Source organism: Gouania willdenowi, chromosome 13, assembly GCF_900634775.1.
Source record: "Gouania willdenowi chromosome 13, fGouWil2.1, whole genome shotgun sequence".
In the NCBI taxonomy this organism is placed as follows: Eukaryota; Metazoa; Chordata; class Actinopteri; order Blenniiformes; family Gobiesocidae; genus Gouania; species Gouania willdenowi.
Window position 1 is genome coordinate 8,172,495 of NC_041056.1, and position 18,078 is coordinate 8,190,572.

At 37.9% G+C, this 18,078-nt stretch overlaps 1 protein-coding gene across 1 annotated transcript in view; it reads right to left on the minus strand.

Moving 5' to 3' along the window:
• Positions 1-18,078, minus strand: part of nbeab (neurobeachin b) — a 314,839-nt gene that overhangs the window by 111,578 nt on the left and 185,183 nt on the right. Inside the window, exon 37 of the mRNA XM_028465652.1 lies at positions 3,082-3,206. Within this exon, the coding sequence (XP_028321453.1) occupies positions 3,082-3,206 (125 nt within the window). The remainder of the gene's footprint in view (positions 1-3,081; positions 3,207-18,078) is intronic.

The following is an 18,078-nucleotide window of genomic DNA, read 5'->3' on the forward strand; positions in this document are numbered from 1 at the left end:
GCAGCAATGGTTGGAAAACAGGATGATGAAAATTAATTATTTGTTACTGTAATGTGGGAAAACTGGTGGGACTAATACGTTTATACTTTCACCCACTCCCTTTCAAACTGTGTGCAGTAATATATGTAATATATGTAATTATTGTTTTGTTTTTTGCTTTTTCTGGAAGGAAGCCATTTGCATCAAATCTTTTGTTTATTGTAATATTGTTACTTGTATTATTACATTTGTTTGAAATAAAACAGTATATCATCATCATATATTTAAAAAAATAATTCCATCACAGAATCAGCACAAAGAAAGGCTGAAATACTGTATTATTGTCTCTATTCTTCAGTTATTACTACGTATCAAAACATGTCAACACAGTTTAGGGGTTTATTGATGTAAAAATGTGTGAACATTCATTCAATAAATGTTCACTCTTTGCTTCAACTTAAAAAATAAATAAAGTACGTCACGGATCTTTAATATCCGAGCCCTTCAAAACACTTTAAAACTAAATTTTGAAAATATTCTGAGGACAGTGCTGACAGTTGCATTACATGAATAAGGGTACAGGTGCTTTATTATTATTGAACATAAATCTGGAGACAGTTTTCATTTGTTTTTGCTGTTTTTGTTTTTTACGAGTTTACAGCACATTTGTCAAACTCAAGGCCCGGGGGCCAAATCTGGCCCTTCATGGCATCCGATTCGGCCCGCAGGAGAAAGTGAAAATGACAGAGAAAACATAAATCATTGTGTAAATTACTAATAATTCAGTTGTTGTTGAAAGAGCTCTAAATTTTTCCTCAAATTATTCCACAAAATCTTTCCAAATTAAATAAAAAAATTGGTCAAAAAGTATCCATGAACCACCTGCTGCTGAGGCGGCAGCTGACATCTGCTTATCTGCAGAAGCTGCCATGCACTGAAAGTTCCCAGATGACCCTGAACACATCGCATGTTCTACTTTACGGTGCCACGGTCTGAGTTCACCTCCGTACTGAGATTCTCTTACAATCTCAGTACGTGACCGCTACGTACTGAAATGTACCCGTGCTGGATTAGCCATGAACTGAGATTGTTGTACTGATTTTAAAAAAAATGCTTAAAACATCACATCAGTCGATTACCAATAAAAAAAATCAACCAATGATAAAAAAAAAAAATAAAAAATATGATTGTCATGATCAGATTTATATAAATACAAAAGCTTATTATTGTAAAGTTACATTAAATTAACTGTTATTTATTGCAATGTATATTATAATCATGTTTTTTGGGAAAATAAACTATTCCTATTCATGAACCACTATTACTTTACTCAAATTGTTGACTGAGATTGTCACTCATATTGCCATACTGAGCTTGCATTGGGAAAATAGTGTGAAAGGAAGAATACATTCCTAAAAAGTATATTCCAACATGTGCTTTATTTTTATCCAAACAGAAGACATGTAATAATAAAAAGCTGCACAGAACAATTTCTAAAACATATTAATAATAAAAAACTGCACTCGTCAAATAACATTAGCTTTTGAACATTGGCTTTGAAGTTGAATTTTCAATCTCAGCATGGCGGAAGTAGCAAAACTCACAGCGGAACTAGTAAAAATTCATTTTCTGGTAGTGAGCGTGCTCATAATCGATCTCAGATCGAGGTAAACTCAGATTGTGACACCGGTAGCTAAAGCTAAGCTACGAAGCAGGAAAGTCAGAATGTGTCACTACAAAACACTCAACAACACTCGCTATGAAACCTATATCAAAGTTGACCTTTCCCTTTAAAACACTTACATTTTATGATGATATTCCAGTATTAAATGTACAGTATGAAGGCAGTAGGTAATGTGGGCACCAGTGCAGAACGTATTTTGGAAAGGCTTATTCGGGAGATTTTCAGGTATGACATTAAATTGAAGTGAAGGGAGCGTTTGTGCTAATGAGTGTGTGTGTTGATGAAAATATCTAGTAATAATAATGTGTTATTTGGATGTGTCATGTTAAATTCACAAGGCTCATGAGTTACTTTTCCTGTAAAAATGTCTCCTGTGAGCAACATGGACCATTAAATATTATAGACAAGCCCAGGCTCAATGTTCATTCCTGAAAAAAAACAAAAAAAAACCCAAAAAACCACACGAACACATTCCTGAAACCACACAGTTAAAGCCGCTGGAGACCACAGATATTTAATGGATAAAGACATAGTAGGCCTCATAGATCAATAAATTAAATGCTTCAAAAAACAAATGTTAAATATTAAAATTGCTGCTTGAAAGTTTGTTTATATTGGTTTATTGTCATTCTATTCTTGTGTTTCTTCACCAAATTAGGAAGGCAGTGATTGGCGTGACTCCATTTTTGTTCTCGTTTGTTCCCAGTATTCACCGTGATATCACTCCATTCCGTGGGACGTTCAGTTTTGGCCTGATTTGAATCTTTTTGTGTGAACCCAAAACAAAAAACATGCCTCATTGTTTTGCCACAACTTTCAGTCCTTGAAATCACCAAAAATGTGTTGGAAAGCCAGTTTTTGGGGCAATCATTATGGGACTCCACATCCCACAATGCAATGGAAGAAACATTTCCAGCAACGTCAATAGATCAAGTGTTTACAGTGAAAATCAAAACAAACTTTCAAACGACTATTTCAACATTTTACAAATTGTTCGTGGAACAAAATGATCTTTAATTTAATATGTTATGGTTTAATTTATTCAGACAACTTGTTTCAAGAAATTTTATTTTGAAATTTACTTTGATCTCCCACTTGGGACTCTCTTCTCCAGACACCATCAGGCGGCAGGGGGCGTGGCCAGCTCTCAAGTTGACCACGGCCAGAAAGAACTCATAAGGACGCATGAAAGTGATCAGTAGATGCCTCAGAGGAAGACTGTCAGTTGGCAGTCGAAACATGTCAGGAGATCAAAGTAAATTTCAAAGTAAATTTCCTGAAAAAAATTCACACTACGATATGTCTCTATCTGATATATACAGTATATATAGATCTCCAACAGCTTTAAATTATAACAGGAAATTTCCTCATGGTTCCAAACTAATTATAGCTATTTCCAAAATAAATCACACACTCACCGTAATCCTGAAGTGACTTGCATGTGACATCTAAGTGGGTGGAGCCAAACGGGTTTCTCACGAATCTCCGCCTCCGCCGCAAGTCGTCCTCCCAGTAATCAAGGCGCCAAAAGTCGCACAGCTGACTACGATACACACAAGATGAAACACAGTGAGACAAAGCACACACACTTTTCAACAATGGGGGAGTTTTATTGGATATTTTCTTATACAGTATGGGGAAATTATTTTGAAAGGGAACTCCCGAAACACAAAGTAGATGTATGAACAGTATGAACCTGAATGATGGCTTGCTCAGTATTGTTTGCTAGGCCAGTGTTTCTCAAATAGGGGTACGTGTACGCGATGGCACTATAGGGGGTACTTGAGAGAGAGAGGAAAATTAACAAATGAAAGCATTAAAAATATGGGATTTTTTAATGTTTACTTTTAGTTAAAATGATAAACATACTAAATATTAGCCGCAACTCACAAAATGACAACAAAAACACACAAAATAAGATGATATATACAGTAATACTAAATAATTAAAAGAACAGACAAACAACAACAAAGTACACATAAACACACCAAAAACACACACACTAGGAGAGAAAAACACTATTACCAGAAACACACAAAATGACAACAAAGACACACGAAATGAGAGAAAAATACAAAATATTACTACAAAATACCCAAAAACAGAGAAACATACAAAACAACATAAGAAACAACCAAAGATCACAAAAAACACACACACAGAGAATAATTTAAATAATACCAACAACACACACAAAACAACAACACACAAAATGAGAGAAACATATACTGAAAAATAAAATAACAGAAAAACAACAACAAAATACACAAAATTACACAAAAAACACACAAAATGGTGATAGAAATTATTTTAAATAGAACATGAACTGAAAATACAAGAAATAGTCTTGGTCTCACATCAGGCACCGTAAATGATAAAAACTATAGAAATAAATCTATTCAGGAGGCACTAAATACTATTTTATTCTACTTACTTACAAAATTATATTCTTTAAAACATGTGTTAACGCTCATCCATTCCATCATTATGCTCTATAGCTGTTTTTCACAGGATTCTGAGCAAAATGTGTATAGTCGGACAAAGGGGGTACTTGGATTCATACTGTAAGTTAGAGAAAGGTGGTACTTGAGCAGAAAATGTTTGAGAACCACTGAGCTAGGCTAAAGAGTGTAGCATCAGAACAGCAGGGAGCAGCAGCAGCCACTGCTTACATCAATCATAGACACTCCCATTAACAAATTCAGCATCAAATTACAAGTATAAATGGCACAGCTTGCCTCCTTTTTTACAATGTTTTTAACAAGCCTTGTAAATCAAAGGTAGAAACCTCAACACAGACAGCGTGGGGTTTAATGATCAGGGACTAAGGGCGTTTGAGGCATGAGCCTATAAAACAAGCCCCCCTCCCTGCGTATGTGGAGCCATGATTAAAATAATGTGCTGAAATATTCATTGAAATGATTCCCAGAGCCCTGGAGCAACCCAATAGAAAATTGCATTTTTATTCATTATTAATAACAGCAAATTAGTCGGGTCATAAAAAAACGAGGTAAAGGGAAAAAAAAAACAACAGTTCCAGCACGTGGTAACCATCTTTGTAAATGATTATTCCAACATTAGTGAGGACCTGGGGTAATTTTATTGGCTTGCAACAAATGCAAGCCATTAAGCACCAGGTTCAGCGTGAGGTTTAATCACTGCCCATAACCACTGAGCATTATAGCTAGAGCCATTTTAAAACCACAGTGTTTCTTTTAGAAATAAATATATTGTGTCCTAATTTACCTTTGTCTTATTAATATTTAACCAAATTTTAACAACTTCTATGTGGCTTAAGGAAACTCTCCATGAACCCATGACACAAATCAATGCTTTGTTTTTGCTGTATATTCCTACTTCTATTATTACTACTGATGTGTAATTACAAAACTCTCTCCTGATCATTTCTGGTCAGACTGCCTCAAGCAGGCCAGATACCATCATACACTGATTGCACACACCAAGGCCTCTGCCTGAGGAGGCTCCACTCTGTTTTGACAACGGCTATCAGTATGGCCCCCCATTAATTTCAAAAAGCCACATGCGTGAAAACAACCACGTACATAAAACCTGTAGTTAGCGAGCAGACACACGCTCGTGTACGTGCGTCATCACTTTCTGCGTGCTTTCGGTAACTTCCTGCACGCTTCACATTACTTTCTGCTAGCTCAAATGAATTGTAGGGGGCGGTTGTTTCGTGAGCTAATAGACGGTCGCCGCTACTACTCTTCTTTTTGATTGGTCAACTTAAACGCCAACATCAGAGCCTTATAGGGATGTCCCGCTACTCAAACTGGTTCAGCCATTTTGACTAAAAAATGCTAAACTGCCTGTGATACTACAGCTCGTCGCGAAATATTCCTATCATGCCGGTCCCCTAGGAACGGGCGCGGTGGCTCGGCCTTGCTAATCTTTCCGACGGGGAAAGAAGCGACATCCTGGACATGCCCATAGTCCCGAAGTGGATCTTTGGTTCCGCGCTGGCCTCCATGCAGCAAGGATGTGATGACAGAGCCCTTCGCCTTTGTCTTCCTCGGGAATCTCCGGCCCCATCTCTACCCGTGCAACAGAAGGCATTTCCGCAAACTGCTGCTCAGGGCCCGCAGATCAGAACTCTGAGACTGTCCGCTCCTCGGCCCACCCCCGTCCTCAACACGGTTTGTCCAGCTGGTCTAGAAAGCCTTCGGCTGCCGGGCCGACACAGCCGATCAGCGCACAAAGGCTGGAAGAAGAGGAGGACGGCCTGATCGCTGTCCTCTCCTCCGATGAAGCAGCTGGATGTTCCCGTCCCTCAGCTACACCTGCTCTGCTTCACGTGCCTCAGTCTCCTCGCTACAACGGCACAGTCCATTGACAGCTGGGAGAGACGGACATGTTCTACGGGAAGATCGGCTGTTGCCCCCCTCCCTTCATGTCCACAAGCACACACACACATGTTCCGATAAAAGTGATGTGTCCCCCGCTGTCACACCCAGGGCACAACAAATTAAAGCAAAATCTGCCACAATAAACAGCGTGGTGACAGCACCTGACCGTCGCTGACCGTCAAAATGGCTGAAACCTGGCTAGGGGTCACGTGACTGGGAGATCCCTATACTCATTATGTGTCTATTCTTCAATTTACCTCTTTTTCTTCTGGGATCTTCATGCATCTAAATTTGCTGCAAGGATGACCCGCCCTGGTTTTGGCCTGGAGAATGTTGGCGTTTAGAGAGTTACCGAGGGCATGTAGAAATTGACGGCGCAAGAGTACTACTATTACATATTAATGGTTAACACAGCTCCTTTTGTTACTGCTTGGAGATTCAAATTTCCAGTATAATTCATCTTAAAAATACTAGAAACACCAAACATCACTTGGGATCACCACCATACTCACGGTGGGGTGGTTTGCATGTCCCAGTGACCCCTAGAGCTATGTCGGCTGGAGCTTTATGCTCCTGTTAGGGCTACCCAGGCCAAACAGGTTGAGGGGTAGAGGCCAGACGAAGAGTGATCCCCAAATTCCCTCTTTGGGGAGGCTGGGCTAGGACTAACAACCCAAGACCGTAAAAAAGAGATGTTACAGAATCATCAAAGAGTAATTTACAACAACCGGGCCTCGGCGAGGTAGGGTCTTCAACATGAAGGCTTATGACGCGACACAGTAAAAGCCATACGGATGCCGGGAAGCTGAATTTACTACTGACACCCAGGACAACCACCAGTAGAGCCGGTATGAACTTGGAAGGAGAGCCCAGAATCGGATAAGTTGGAGGAAACTTGTCGATGGTCTATGGCCCACAGGGGGCGACGGGCCTAAGTAAGTAAGTAAGAACCAACAAGAAAGAGCTAAAAAAACAAGAGCACTCAGAGAGCACAAACCTTCACCACGCACCAACTCTCCTCTTTGTCAGATATTGGCAGTTATCTAGATCAGTGGTTCCTAACCAGGGGTACGTGTACCTCTAGGGGTGCTTGAACACATTGCAGGGGGTACTTGGAAACATTGATGAATCTATTTCCAACATGCTGAGTCATTTTTAAGCCTATTTCAGACACTGTGCATGATCATCATCATCTTTTCCACCCGTTGACAATAAACAGCATTAATGGAATAAACAATATGGATCCTGATCATGATGCCATGATGATTCACACTTTATAGGCTTGGAAAAAAATTCTATCCCATTAATAATGATACAGGAGGTCCAAATGTTTGGGCTCCGCCATATTTTCCCAAAATTGTGTTTAAATGCACAATTCGGATCTGATCCAAATGAAACTCGGTGGGGTAATCGAGGAACCAAGAAGACATAACTGAGTTAAAATTAAAGGTGTAGAAAATGTGTGTTTTTCTATTTTATTTCTACATCTATAAAAGGGCTTAAGGGGGAATTTGTGTACGTAATTTTGTTTGACATGTTCACAATCCTAGAACCCTTGAATAGCGTTCGGCCAATTACGAACCGATAAATGAATATTTCGCCAATGATGAAAGAGAATTTATTTCCATTTTTCAAATTGATCCATAATCAGTATATTGATCTCGATCCATTCTAAAATGTGATGGAATCTTCCATGTCTTAAGGTGAAAAAATGACCACTTTGGTGTGGTTAAAAAATCAAAGGAGGCTGTTTAGGTCTCAACGTAAGCAGGGATTTCCCAACAGTTGCCAGTTTTCATTGTACAGCTTGTGCCACAGTGTTGAATCAGTCTAAACAGATTAAAGTGTTACAAGGGGATCACATCTCAAAATACAGCCTCATCTATGATTATAATATCTACCAGTGTCAGAAATCAAGAGGCTCAGGAGACTAAGCTATGGTTTTGACAGCAACAAGAGCTCAGTTTCAGTTAAGTATCAATCAAAATTGAGTGTTTGTGTGTGTGTGTGTGTATGTGCGTGCACTGAATGAACAGCGTAGAAGGAGCTAGTGCATACGAAACCAGACTGAACGCCTTGAGCTTGTCCCCTGTCAATCTGTCTCAAAGCTTAACAGAGGAGAAGAGAGATGTCAGCAAAGGGAAAGGAGGAACCCACCTAAATGATAATGTAAACGCAAGATTACACAGGGAGAAAAATGTAAATCCACCCTAGGCAACCAGGCGATTACTGTTGAAGATTATGTCCTTTTAATTCTTGGTGGAAACACACAGCAGATGCCGGTGGGGGATGAATCAGCCACTTTGAAGATTTCCTTATAACGGCATTAAACTCTTCTGCAGTTACTTCAAAGGTTGATGGTTTAGGTACGAGTCTGCCTTAAGGACGAAAATCCTCATTTGTCTCGATCAGTAATGGAGTGCAAAACAGGACAAATCCTCAAGTTACAACAATCCCTTTGGAGATACTTATGGGTGGTGATATTGTAATGGTGCATTCAGGATTACAACACAGGTGGATGACACTATTTTACTGGCACAGCCTTAGAAACAGGGTGAGGAGCTGGGATACAATGGAGGAGCTCAGAGTAGAGCCCCAACTCCGCCTTTTAAGAAGAACCAACTAAGGTGATTCAGGCATGACATCTCTCCACAGGCTGAGAATAAATGCAACTTTAATGACAGTTTTTTTTTTTAAATTTGTTTTTTATGTTTGTGTTATTTTTGGTGTGCTTTTTGAGTCATTTTTGTGTATTTTAGTTGTTTTTTTGGTATCTTTTTGTGTTCATTTTGTGTGTGTTTTTGCAGCTTATATAGGTTTCTGTCATTTTATATATTTCTTGTCATTTTGTGTATTTTTGTTGACATTTTGTTTTTTATTGCCTTCTTGTATATTTTTTTGTCATTTTATATTTTTCTTAACATTTTGTGTATTTTAGTTGATTTTTTGTTGTCATTTTGTATATTTTTGTTGTCATTTTGTGTACTTTTGTCCTATTTCTTGGTTGTTTTTTTGTTTAGTTTTTGTGTCCATTTTGTGTTTTTTTAGTCGTTTTATATATTTTATATATCTCTTGTCATTTTGTGCATTTTTGTTGATGTTTTGTATATTTTTCTGTCATTTTGTGTATTTCTGTCTTATTTTGATATGTTTTTGGGTAATTTTGTGTATTTTTGTCTTATTTTGGTATGTCTTTGGGTCATTTTGTGTGTTGTTGTTGTAATTTTATGTATGTTTTGCATCAGTTGCCCATGTCTAACCATGGGATTCTCCTAAAGAGCTGCACCTTTGAATCAGAGCTGTACATGTTACATATACTATCTGAATGATCTCAAACTGGATGGTAAAAACGCTCCTTTATCAGGTTGCTTTTTTCCATTCCAAAAAGATTAAAATTGTTTTTGACAAGCACACATTTGTTAATTTACATTCTTTATACAGCCAATGTTAACATTAGCAATAATATACATCACGTTTCTTTGCATTATTAACACAGAGGATCTTTTTCTCTACAAACACCTTTCATTGAGTCGACTTGGCTCGAGACCTCCTTATTTAACACGTCAAATGCGTCTGGCTTCATGACAACCATAAAGAATTACCGTGAGCCGGCCCTCTCGGATCTGCTGAAAATTTATTGGTCCCATCACCCATCAATCACCCAAATGGATTTCAAACTGCATTTTAAAAGCTAATTTTCCAGCACTGATAACCTACCGGAAACAGGAGTGCTATTATTTATGAAGCCTTTCAGACATGCTAAGTGCGGCAGGATAAATGTGTAAGCGGACGATGGTCTTTTGTCCTCTTTTGTTGATAGGTATTTAAAGCACATCTTTCCTCAATGAGTCACAGGGGGTTTTTCAGGGGCCTGATCTTACACCTCATGCTTTTTTTCTTTTTGCAATAGAAAAGCTTAACAAGCTGACAGGTAAAATTCACAATAAAAACAACGAGGGGGTGATAAATGATTTATCTGAAACTATTTTGACAATTTTGACAGCAGACAAAGACTTTATTGCAGGGGTGTCAAACTCATTTTAGTTCAGGGGCCAGATACGGTGCAGCTTGATCTCAAGTGGGCCACAGATTTTAATGCGGGGCAATAAAGACAGTTATTTCAACACTATTGTGACCTCGTTTGCACTTTCACATAAAAAGCTACTAAATATGTAAAAAACTGACCATATCCAAGCAATACGTGACAGAAATCAGATCTTGACTTTAAATTTATGACCAAATTCTACTAAATAAAGGGAAATATTGTTTTTATACCTTCGGACTCTAGATCAATATAAACCATACAAATACACATCATGTAATAATTTGAGTTTTTCCAACAGTTTTACATTGAAAATGACAGCAATCGTGCAATATAAGCACCAGGATAACTGTGATCCAATGCAAATAATGTTGAGTTTCATTGACACAACGATTCTTGTTTTTGGGCCGGAAGTGGCCCCCGGGCCAATTTTCAAGAAGGAATGTTTACTATATTTTCTCACTTATTTATACATCTCCTATATTTGTTAAATGAAAAAAAGGGTGAACTTGAGTGTGATGTGAGTGCAACATACAGTAGCTTTGACATTAATAAACCCACAAATTCCTTTTATTATCCTGTTTTGTTTGTATTTGCAAACCCCATTTTCTGATTATTAGCTAAAAAAAAAAAAAAAAAAGACTAAACTAAAAGTGACCACAGTAAGTCCCAGGAGCAATCTGTGTGAGGCGGTCAGAAGGAAGTACGAGAACACACTGATTCAATAAAACACCATTATACTCCTTTTAAAAGCTTCCATTGGTGACATGAGCACGGCATAATTATAATAAATACCAGTAATCAGTGACAATTCTATTCAGAGCTGCGACGGCTGGCTTCTTTCACACATGCACCCCCCCCTCCACACACACATGCACACACACGCAATCACACACACAATGTGGACACACGCACGTTGAACAGCCATCACGTTTCAGCACGGACAAGTGATCTTTTCTTTCATTTCCAGCTGTCAATGGGGACCTTATGAGTTTGGACATAGCATGATTTTCTGTGAGTTGTGGTGTTTTAAAAGCATTTTATCTATATTTTAAAGGATTTTCTCTTTAAACTGAGCCATGACTTGTAACTAAAACTTTAACCACTGCCCTTTTTTAATATCCAGTTGATGCTTTTAGTGTTAATACAAGTGTTTTTTTTAATAATCTAACACACTAGTTGTTAAACACATTATTCCAGAGATGGGCCACATTTATCAAATCATGTGATTGTCTGATCCGTGGGCCACGTTATCAAATATTAAGAATAATTAACAATATGAGCATTAATACAGGTGAGAACAATTGGGATAATTTGTTTTTGAAGTTTTTGTGTGCATTGTGTCATTTTGCGTGTTATTTTGTGCGTTTTTCTGTTATTTTTGTAGTCGCCTTGTGTGTTTAAATCATTTTGTGTCTTTTTGTTTTGTCACTTTGTATTTTTTCTATTATTTCTGTTTTTGTTTTCGGTTTGTATGTTTTTAGAGTCCTACTGTTGTTTTTTGATGTTTTTGTGTGTGTTATGAGTAATTTTGTTTATATTTTTGTTATTTTGTGCATTTATTCTGTTATTTTTGTAGTTGCTTTGTGCGTTTGGGCAATTTTGTGTCTCGTTTGTATTGTGTGTTTTTGTTGTCGAGTTGTGTGTTTTAAGAGTTCTACTGTTGATTTTTGATGTTTTTGTGTGTGTTACTAGTCATTTTGTGTATATTTTTGTTGTAGATTTCTGTTTTTTTGGGACTGTGTGTTATCTAAACTGTGTTTCGGCTGAGAGGTATTTTTTCCTGGTTCTGTACTTTGTTCTCCTTTTGGGAAATCAGTTCATAATCTGCTTTTTTTCCTTATGTTGTCCATTTTTCATCTGAAGACGGGGCGCCTCTAATGCCCTCTAATGACCCACAGTTTCTGCGTTCCTGTCTCCCATGTTATTTGTGACTGTTCTTCCATGTTCTCTATAGACGGGATGATTCTGAAATGTTTGTACAGCACTTTGTAGTTTCTACCTGTGAAAAGCGCTCTATAAATAAAGATGACTTACTTACTACTTACTTGTGCGTTTTTCTGTTGTCAACTTGTGTGTTCGAGGCATTTTGTGTCTTTTGGTTTTTTGTTGTTGTTTTGCATGTTTTTAGAATCAATCTGTGTTTAAAACATTTACAAGTGTGTTTTTGGTGCAATTTTGCACATTTTTCTGTTATTTTTGTAGTCGCCTTGTGTGTTTCAGTAATTTTGTGTATTTTGCAAATACATTTGCCTCGCCTCTATTTTGAGTCATTTTGTGCGTTTACTTTAGGGGCTGAACAAAATCAGCCACCAGTTGTCCATGTTTGCTTTAGAAGAATAAAGATGGCTTTCAACCTTTTTCAAGATGTTGTTGACCCTGAGGGAAAAATTATTCAGCAAGCCACACTAATTATTGGTCTTTTTGGTGTTTCCCCCCCTCCTTTTTTTTGTAAACATAGTTAATGTCAATTCTTCCCATAATACCTGTCGGCTAATGTCACAAAATTTGTGCTCCGCTTGTTTCAACCAATTTACAGCATTAAAACCTAAAACCTCTTAGAAAAACTACAGCTTAAGATAGTAGTTTATTTTCTGCATTTATTTCTAAGCATATTAAAGACAAAGAATAGTACATTTCATTCTCCTCAGATAAGGCTGACCACTCAGCTTTAGGGCCCCCTGGTGACATGTGGGGCCGTATGCAAATGCATAGTCTGCCTATAGCCTGAAACGTCTACGTCTGATTGTCATAGTGGGGGAAAACCAGACTTCTACTGGGTGCTTTTGAATCAAAATAACTTCCGAGTAATAATTCAAAAATTGCGATTACGGCTCTTATTAGAAAGACAACTTGATGATTTGCAAAATGGGCGTCACACACACTAGAAAGACATTTTCTTTGACCCACGTATTTCTTTTTTTATTGCTCTTTCGTGAAACACTGCATTACATGCTAACGCTAGATAGAAACTGAACTAAGAAGATACTGTGCATCAAAGATGGTGACCAGATGGTAATGAGCTCACTGCTCACCCATTTAAGTACAGTAATTCCCTCAATAAAACACACCAAGTTTGACTGTGTACTTCTTGAATTTAAAGTGCTGAGTGAATGTATGAGGGTTAGGTCATCACATTGAGCTGCATGGAGTACATGTGGCTTCAATCTCATTATTTTGATCATTCCTGATCATTACTAATGCCAAGAGTGTCACAAATGGAAAGTTGCTGGGCTAACGTCCAAATGCTTCTGTTTATAGCGTTTGGCTTCTCTTTTGGTGGATTGAGTGATATAGAAGAGACACTCTAAAAATGGGTATTGGACAAAGACAAAAGGGAAACAACAAAAGCAGTGGTGAGATTAACTCGAGGTCATCTTGTGTAATGAAGACAGACGTAAGGGAACAGAGGAGGGATGAGGAGGCAAACTGCACTGCTGGTGAACTCCCCCCCCGAAACGCCGTCTTTCACTGGAATTGTGGCACAAGTCAGGCAAATGCCCCACTCTATTTCAACACCTAATCAAATTGATGATTGTGTAAATGGGCTTCTTTCCAGAGATAATTAGCACTGTGTGCAAGGTTAAGAGCGCCCCAAAGGAACAGAGAGCCTGGTGTAGGTCAAGAGCAAAAAGCAGGCGGTGGAAACAACAAATGAGCAGCATGTTTAGAATGAGAGAAATGAGCATCGTCCTTTATCCAACACTGTTAGAACGGATGAAATCAAAGAGTGTATGCGGAAGGTCAAAAACAAAAAGACAGCTCTGAAGATCAGTGTTCTGTTAGTTACTGAAAAAAAACTACTTAACAATACTAGTTACTTCATTCACAAAGTTACTATTTTGATTACTTACACCAAAAACTAATGAGTTACTGGGACTTTTAAGTTACTTAGAATCAAAGAATGTTTAATTTTTTGGGTCATCTGTGTCTGTACAGCTTCATATCAGTGCTGTATCAGAAAATAATCCACTGTTGATCAACTCTGTGGTGGAGGAATAGTGGTTAAGGAAGCTGGCTTGTAATCAGAAGGTCAGTGGGTTGAATCCCTCCTACCCATACTGTTCCTGTATTAACATCACTTTGGATAAAAGCTTCTCATACATGACATGTTATTGTATCCAACCCCAGAGTTTATAATCATGTACATTCACAGTACTAAACTCTGCTCAGTATTAGTTTTTACAAACACCAATCTGACTGAAACACAAAACTACATGAAGATTATTCAGAATCAAATATAAAAAATTAAAGTGGCTTCAGCATCATAAAAATGGTTGTGTTTAGCCCTTAGAATGTACAAAAACTAGTAACAACGTACAACATAAACACAAAAAATCTTCTAAAATAAATAAATGAAAGCTATCTGACATTCGGAATACATTTTGACCAACTCTGCTTTGCAAAAACTGCCATAAAACAACCATAAATTATGTGTATGTAAAGCACAAAACAGCTGCTCCCAAATCAAAACTGAACAATTTTTCAACTTTAGCACAATTTAGGAGTTGCACCTTAACTTATATAAAGTAAGCTGTGCGTATTCCGTGAGCAGATTCTGCTGTTGTAAATGCTTATAAAAATAAATATGAAACAATTAATTCACAGCATTTTTCTCAGCTACACAATGCAAAGCATATGACATGGTTAACGAGCTGGTGAAAGCAGCGACTCCACAGTAGCGACAGGCTATTTATTTTTAACAACATACCGTGCAATAGCTTTGCTGATCTGTTCCTGACTAACAGTCCGGTTCAAATCTAGCCGCTGTTGTTTTGGTGCAGAGGCTTCCCTCACATCCAGTACGTTCACCAACACAGCATTAGCTTGGATGATTAGCGCACGTTATAGTAAACAGAAACACGCCCACAATGCTTCTTCTTCTTCTTCTGTTTTACGGTGGTTGGAACGGCATCCCGCAAAAATATGCAGCGCCACTGTAAACAGGAAGTATAAGTCACTACAACTTGGTTGGCTTGTAATCGCAGGGTCCCTGGTTCGAATCCAACCAGGGCCATCACTGTGGGATATTTAGCAAGTCCCTTGAGCCAAACTACTCGTGTTGTATGTAATGCCCTGATACGGCATTAAAAGGCTGGCATCGGTATCGGCAAGTACTAACTATTAACACGCCAATGCCGTTTACAGCATCAAACTCTTCTTCAAACCTTGAGTTTTTCTCTCTCCCGACTCTCACTGCTGCCCACAGAAACACGTATGGTTATGTGTTCAGTTCATGCCGGGGCAAGCTATGGCTATTAGCCCAGAGTTGGCGCTCTGAACCAATAGCAGGGCGGCGTTATCATGTAGCCGAAAAACAAATGAATGGCTACATGGTGAGACAAATGCCAAATCACCTCTTTGCCAGATATTAGCAGTTCAGATCAATGATCCTGATCATGGTATCATGATCATTCACACTTTAAAAGGCTTAGAAGAAATGTACATCACCATCAACAACCATACAGTAGGTCCAAATGGATGTACACTCCCAAACAGACATAGTTGAGTTAAATTACATAAAGATTGGCCAATTACAAACTGAGATAGAATTTTTTTAAATTTCACCAATGATAAGCCTTACGGATTTTTCAGTTTTTGAAACTGATCTAAAAATTATAGGATATTGATCCAAATCCCCTCCAAAATTTAATGGAATCTTCCATGGTGTGAAGTCAATCATTGGTAAAAAAAATATTGTCGAAACCCATGAAGTACTTTGCTAATAGACAAACAAACAATTCATTTTGGAAAATGCAAGTGAAAATATTACTTAATTCTCAAATTCCTCGACCATTTTTTTTTATCAAAACCAATTAATCTTAAAAGCTGGGAACACCTACACACACACCTTTGTTCACACTAAATGATAAAGAAACATCCACAACCTCACTGAGCGTCAGACAGAACACTAACTTTGAATTATATCTGCTATAAGCCAAGTAAGCTTTTGTTTATATTGTCGGCCTCAAACACAGACCTTGACCTTTGTTTTCTGCCCCAGAGGGGTCATCAGACCTCAAACCCCTCTGAGGCACTAAAGCCCCTCTAACGTCCCACCCCCCTCTTATGGTAGCGGACTTCTATTAGAATTGATAACCCTTTCAGGCGACACCAAAATACTCCAGGCACATTGTGAGTAAAAAGGTTCATTCCATCACAAAGTTATTATCCACAGGGCAGATTGTTACCATTCATCACAGGGGAGAGATGAAACTCACTGTTAGCCAAGGGAAACGGCTCCTTCACTTCCTCGCAGCGGATCAATACAAGTCGCCATTTTTTGCTTTGTCTTTCTCTGCTTGAAAAAAAGTAATTATAATGACGAAATGCTGTCGATTAATTGACGAGTCAGGTGAGGTTAGGGTCTGCTGGGGGTCCGTGACGTGACAGAACAAGACACTGTCATCTGCCAACAAAAAGCAAATACTAAAACCAGGACAGTATGGTTTGAACCCAGTACAATTAACATGCCATTGATGAGAATAGGTGGAGTTTGAGATTAAATATTTAGACCGAATCGAGATTTGTGCCAACTACAATGAGTGTAAAATTTATAACTAGAATATTTGCATTTCCTGAAGAAAATGCATGTGAGGATGCAGGTGCTGGCCCGTGTCGCAGTGCATTAGCTTAGTATTAGAATTAGCATTGGCATTAACCTAATGTTAGCATTAGCCTAGCCAAGTTTTCCCCTGTTTTCGTCTCGGTTTATTTTATTTTCATTTTTTGTAAGTATTGTTTTTAATACAAGTATATGGATATTTTAAGCACATTGAGTTTGGAATAAAGGAGTAAAGGAATATTTGTTTTTAAACACTGTTGAAAAGATCATAAAATACTAATAATAAAAAAGTGCTTTAGTGCTAAAGTGCAAACATGCTAATATTTTGTCCTAAATAAGATATTGCACCTGGCCCTTAGCCTGGTTGGTTGGTGAAAAATACAAGTATTCACGTTGTAATTAAGTTGCTTTTATGGGTACTTTTTTTTTTTTAGTGTATTTCTAAATCAGTCATTTTACCTGTACTTAAGTACATTTTAAAAGAAGTAAAGTAATTGATTACATTTCTACACCCAACTGTTACCGAGTAAATTATAGTTTTTTTGTTTTAAAATGATCGATGAACATTGTGAAACTACAAAAAATTAAATGACCAGACAATGAAATGCATCACATCATAGCCGACAAATCAGATTAAATGTAATGCACGGCGCCATAACAGCATTGAATGCTGGATATTTTCACAGTTTCAGTGTTCAGAAATTTTGCTATACTTTATATATATATTGTTGTTTTGAATTGAATTAATTGGTGTTATTTCATTGGGGGAACCGTGGCAAGATTTATTACCAAAAATAAACGTGACGGGTGAAAGTAACTAGTAACTTTTACTTTGAGCACTATTTAATTCAGCTACTGTTTACTTATACTTGAGTATAATTTCAATCCAGTAACAGTACTTCTACTTAAGTAGGAAATACCAGTACTCTTTACACCTCTGCACACCACCCTTGGCCTGGTTAGTTGTTAGTTAAAATTTGCGGTATACAGAATATTTGGCTTGAAAAAACAAAAAATCTACAGCAGTGTCATAATAAAGTGACCCCATGCCGTTAGTCCTCAATGAATTCATCCTTCGTCTTGACATCTACTTTCGCTCTGTACGAGGCTGAACTTTATAATCCAGTGGCAGGGGTTCAGAGGTCAACAGCAGAGGGGACTAGAGGGCAGGGAAAATCACTCTCTCCCTGGAAAAAACTCTGACAACCAATTTTCAACTTGATTTATCAGTGTAAAGCTAAAATTGATAGTGTGTCATTACTACGCTGGGAGCTGTCTCGCAGAGATGTATCAAAGCCTCCTCATTTTGATTCCGCATGACGGATCAATACCACCCTATACTGTTTCAATTTGAAGGCTATTGATTTTTCTATGCCGACTCTTTACAGGGGGGGACATTCATCATCAAGCAAGCATATAGTATGATCTTATAGGGCAATGT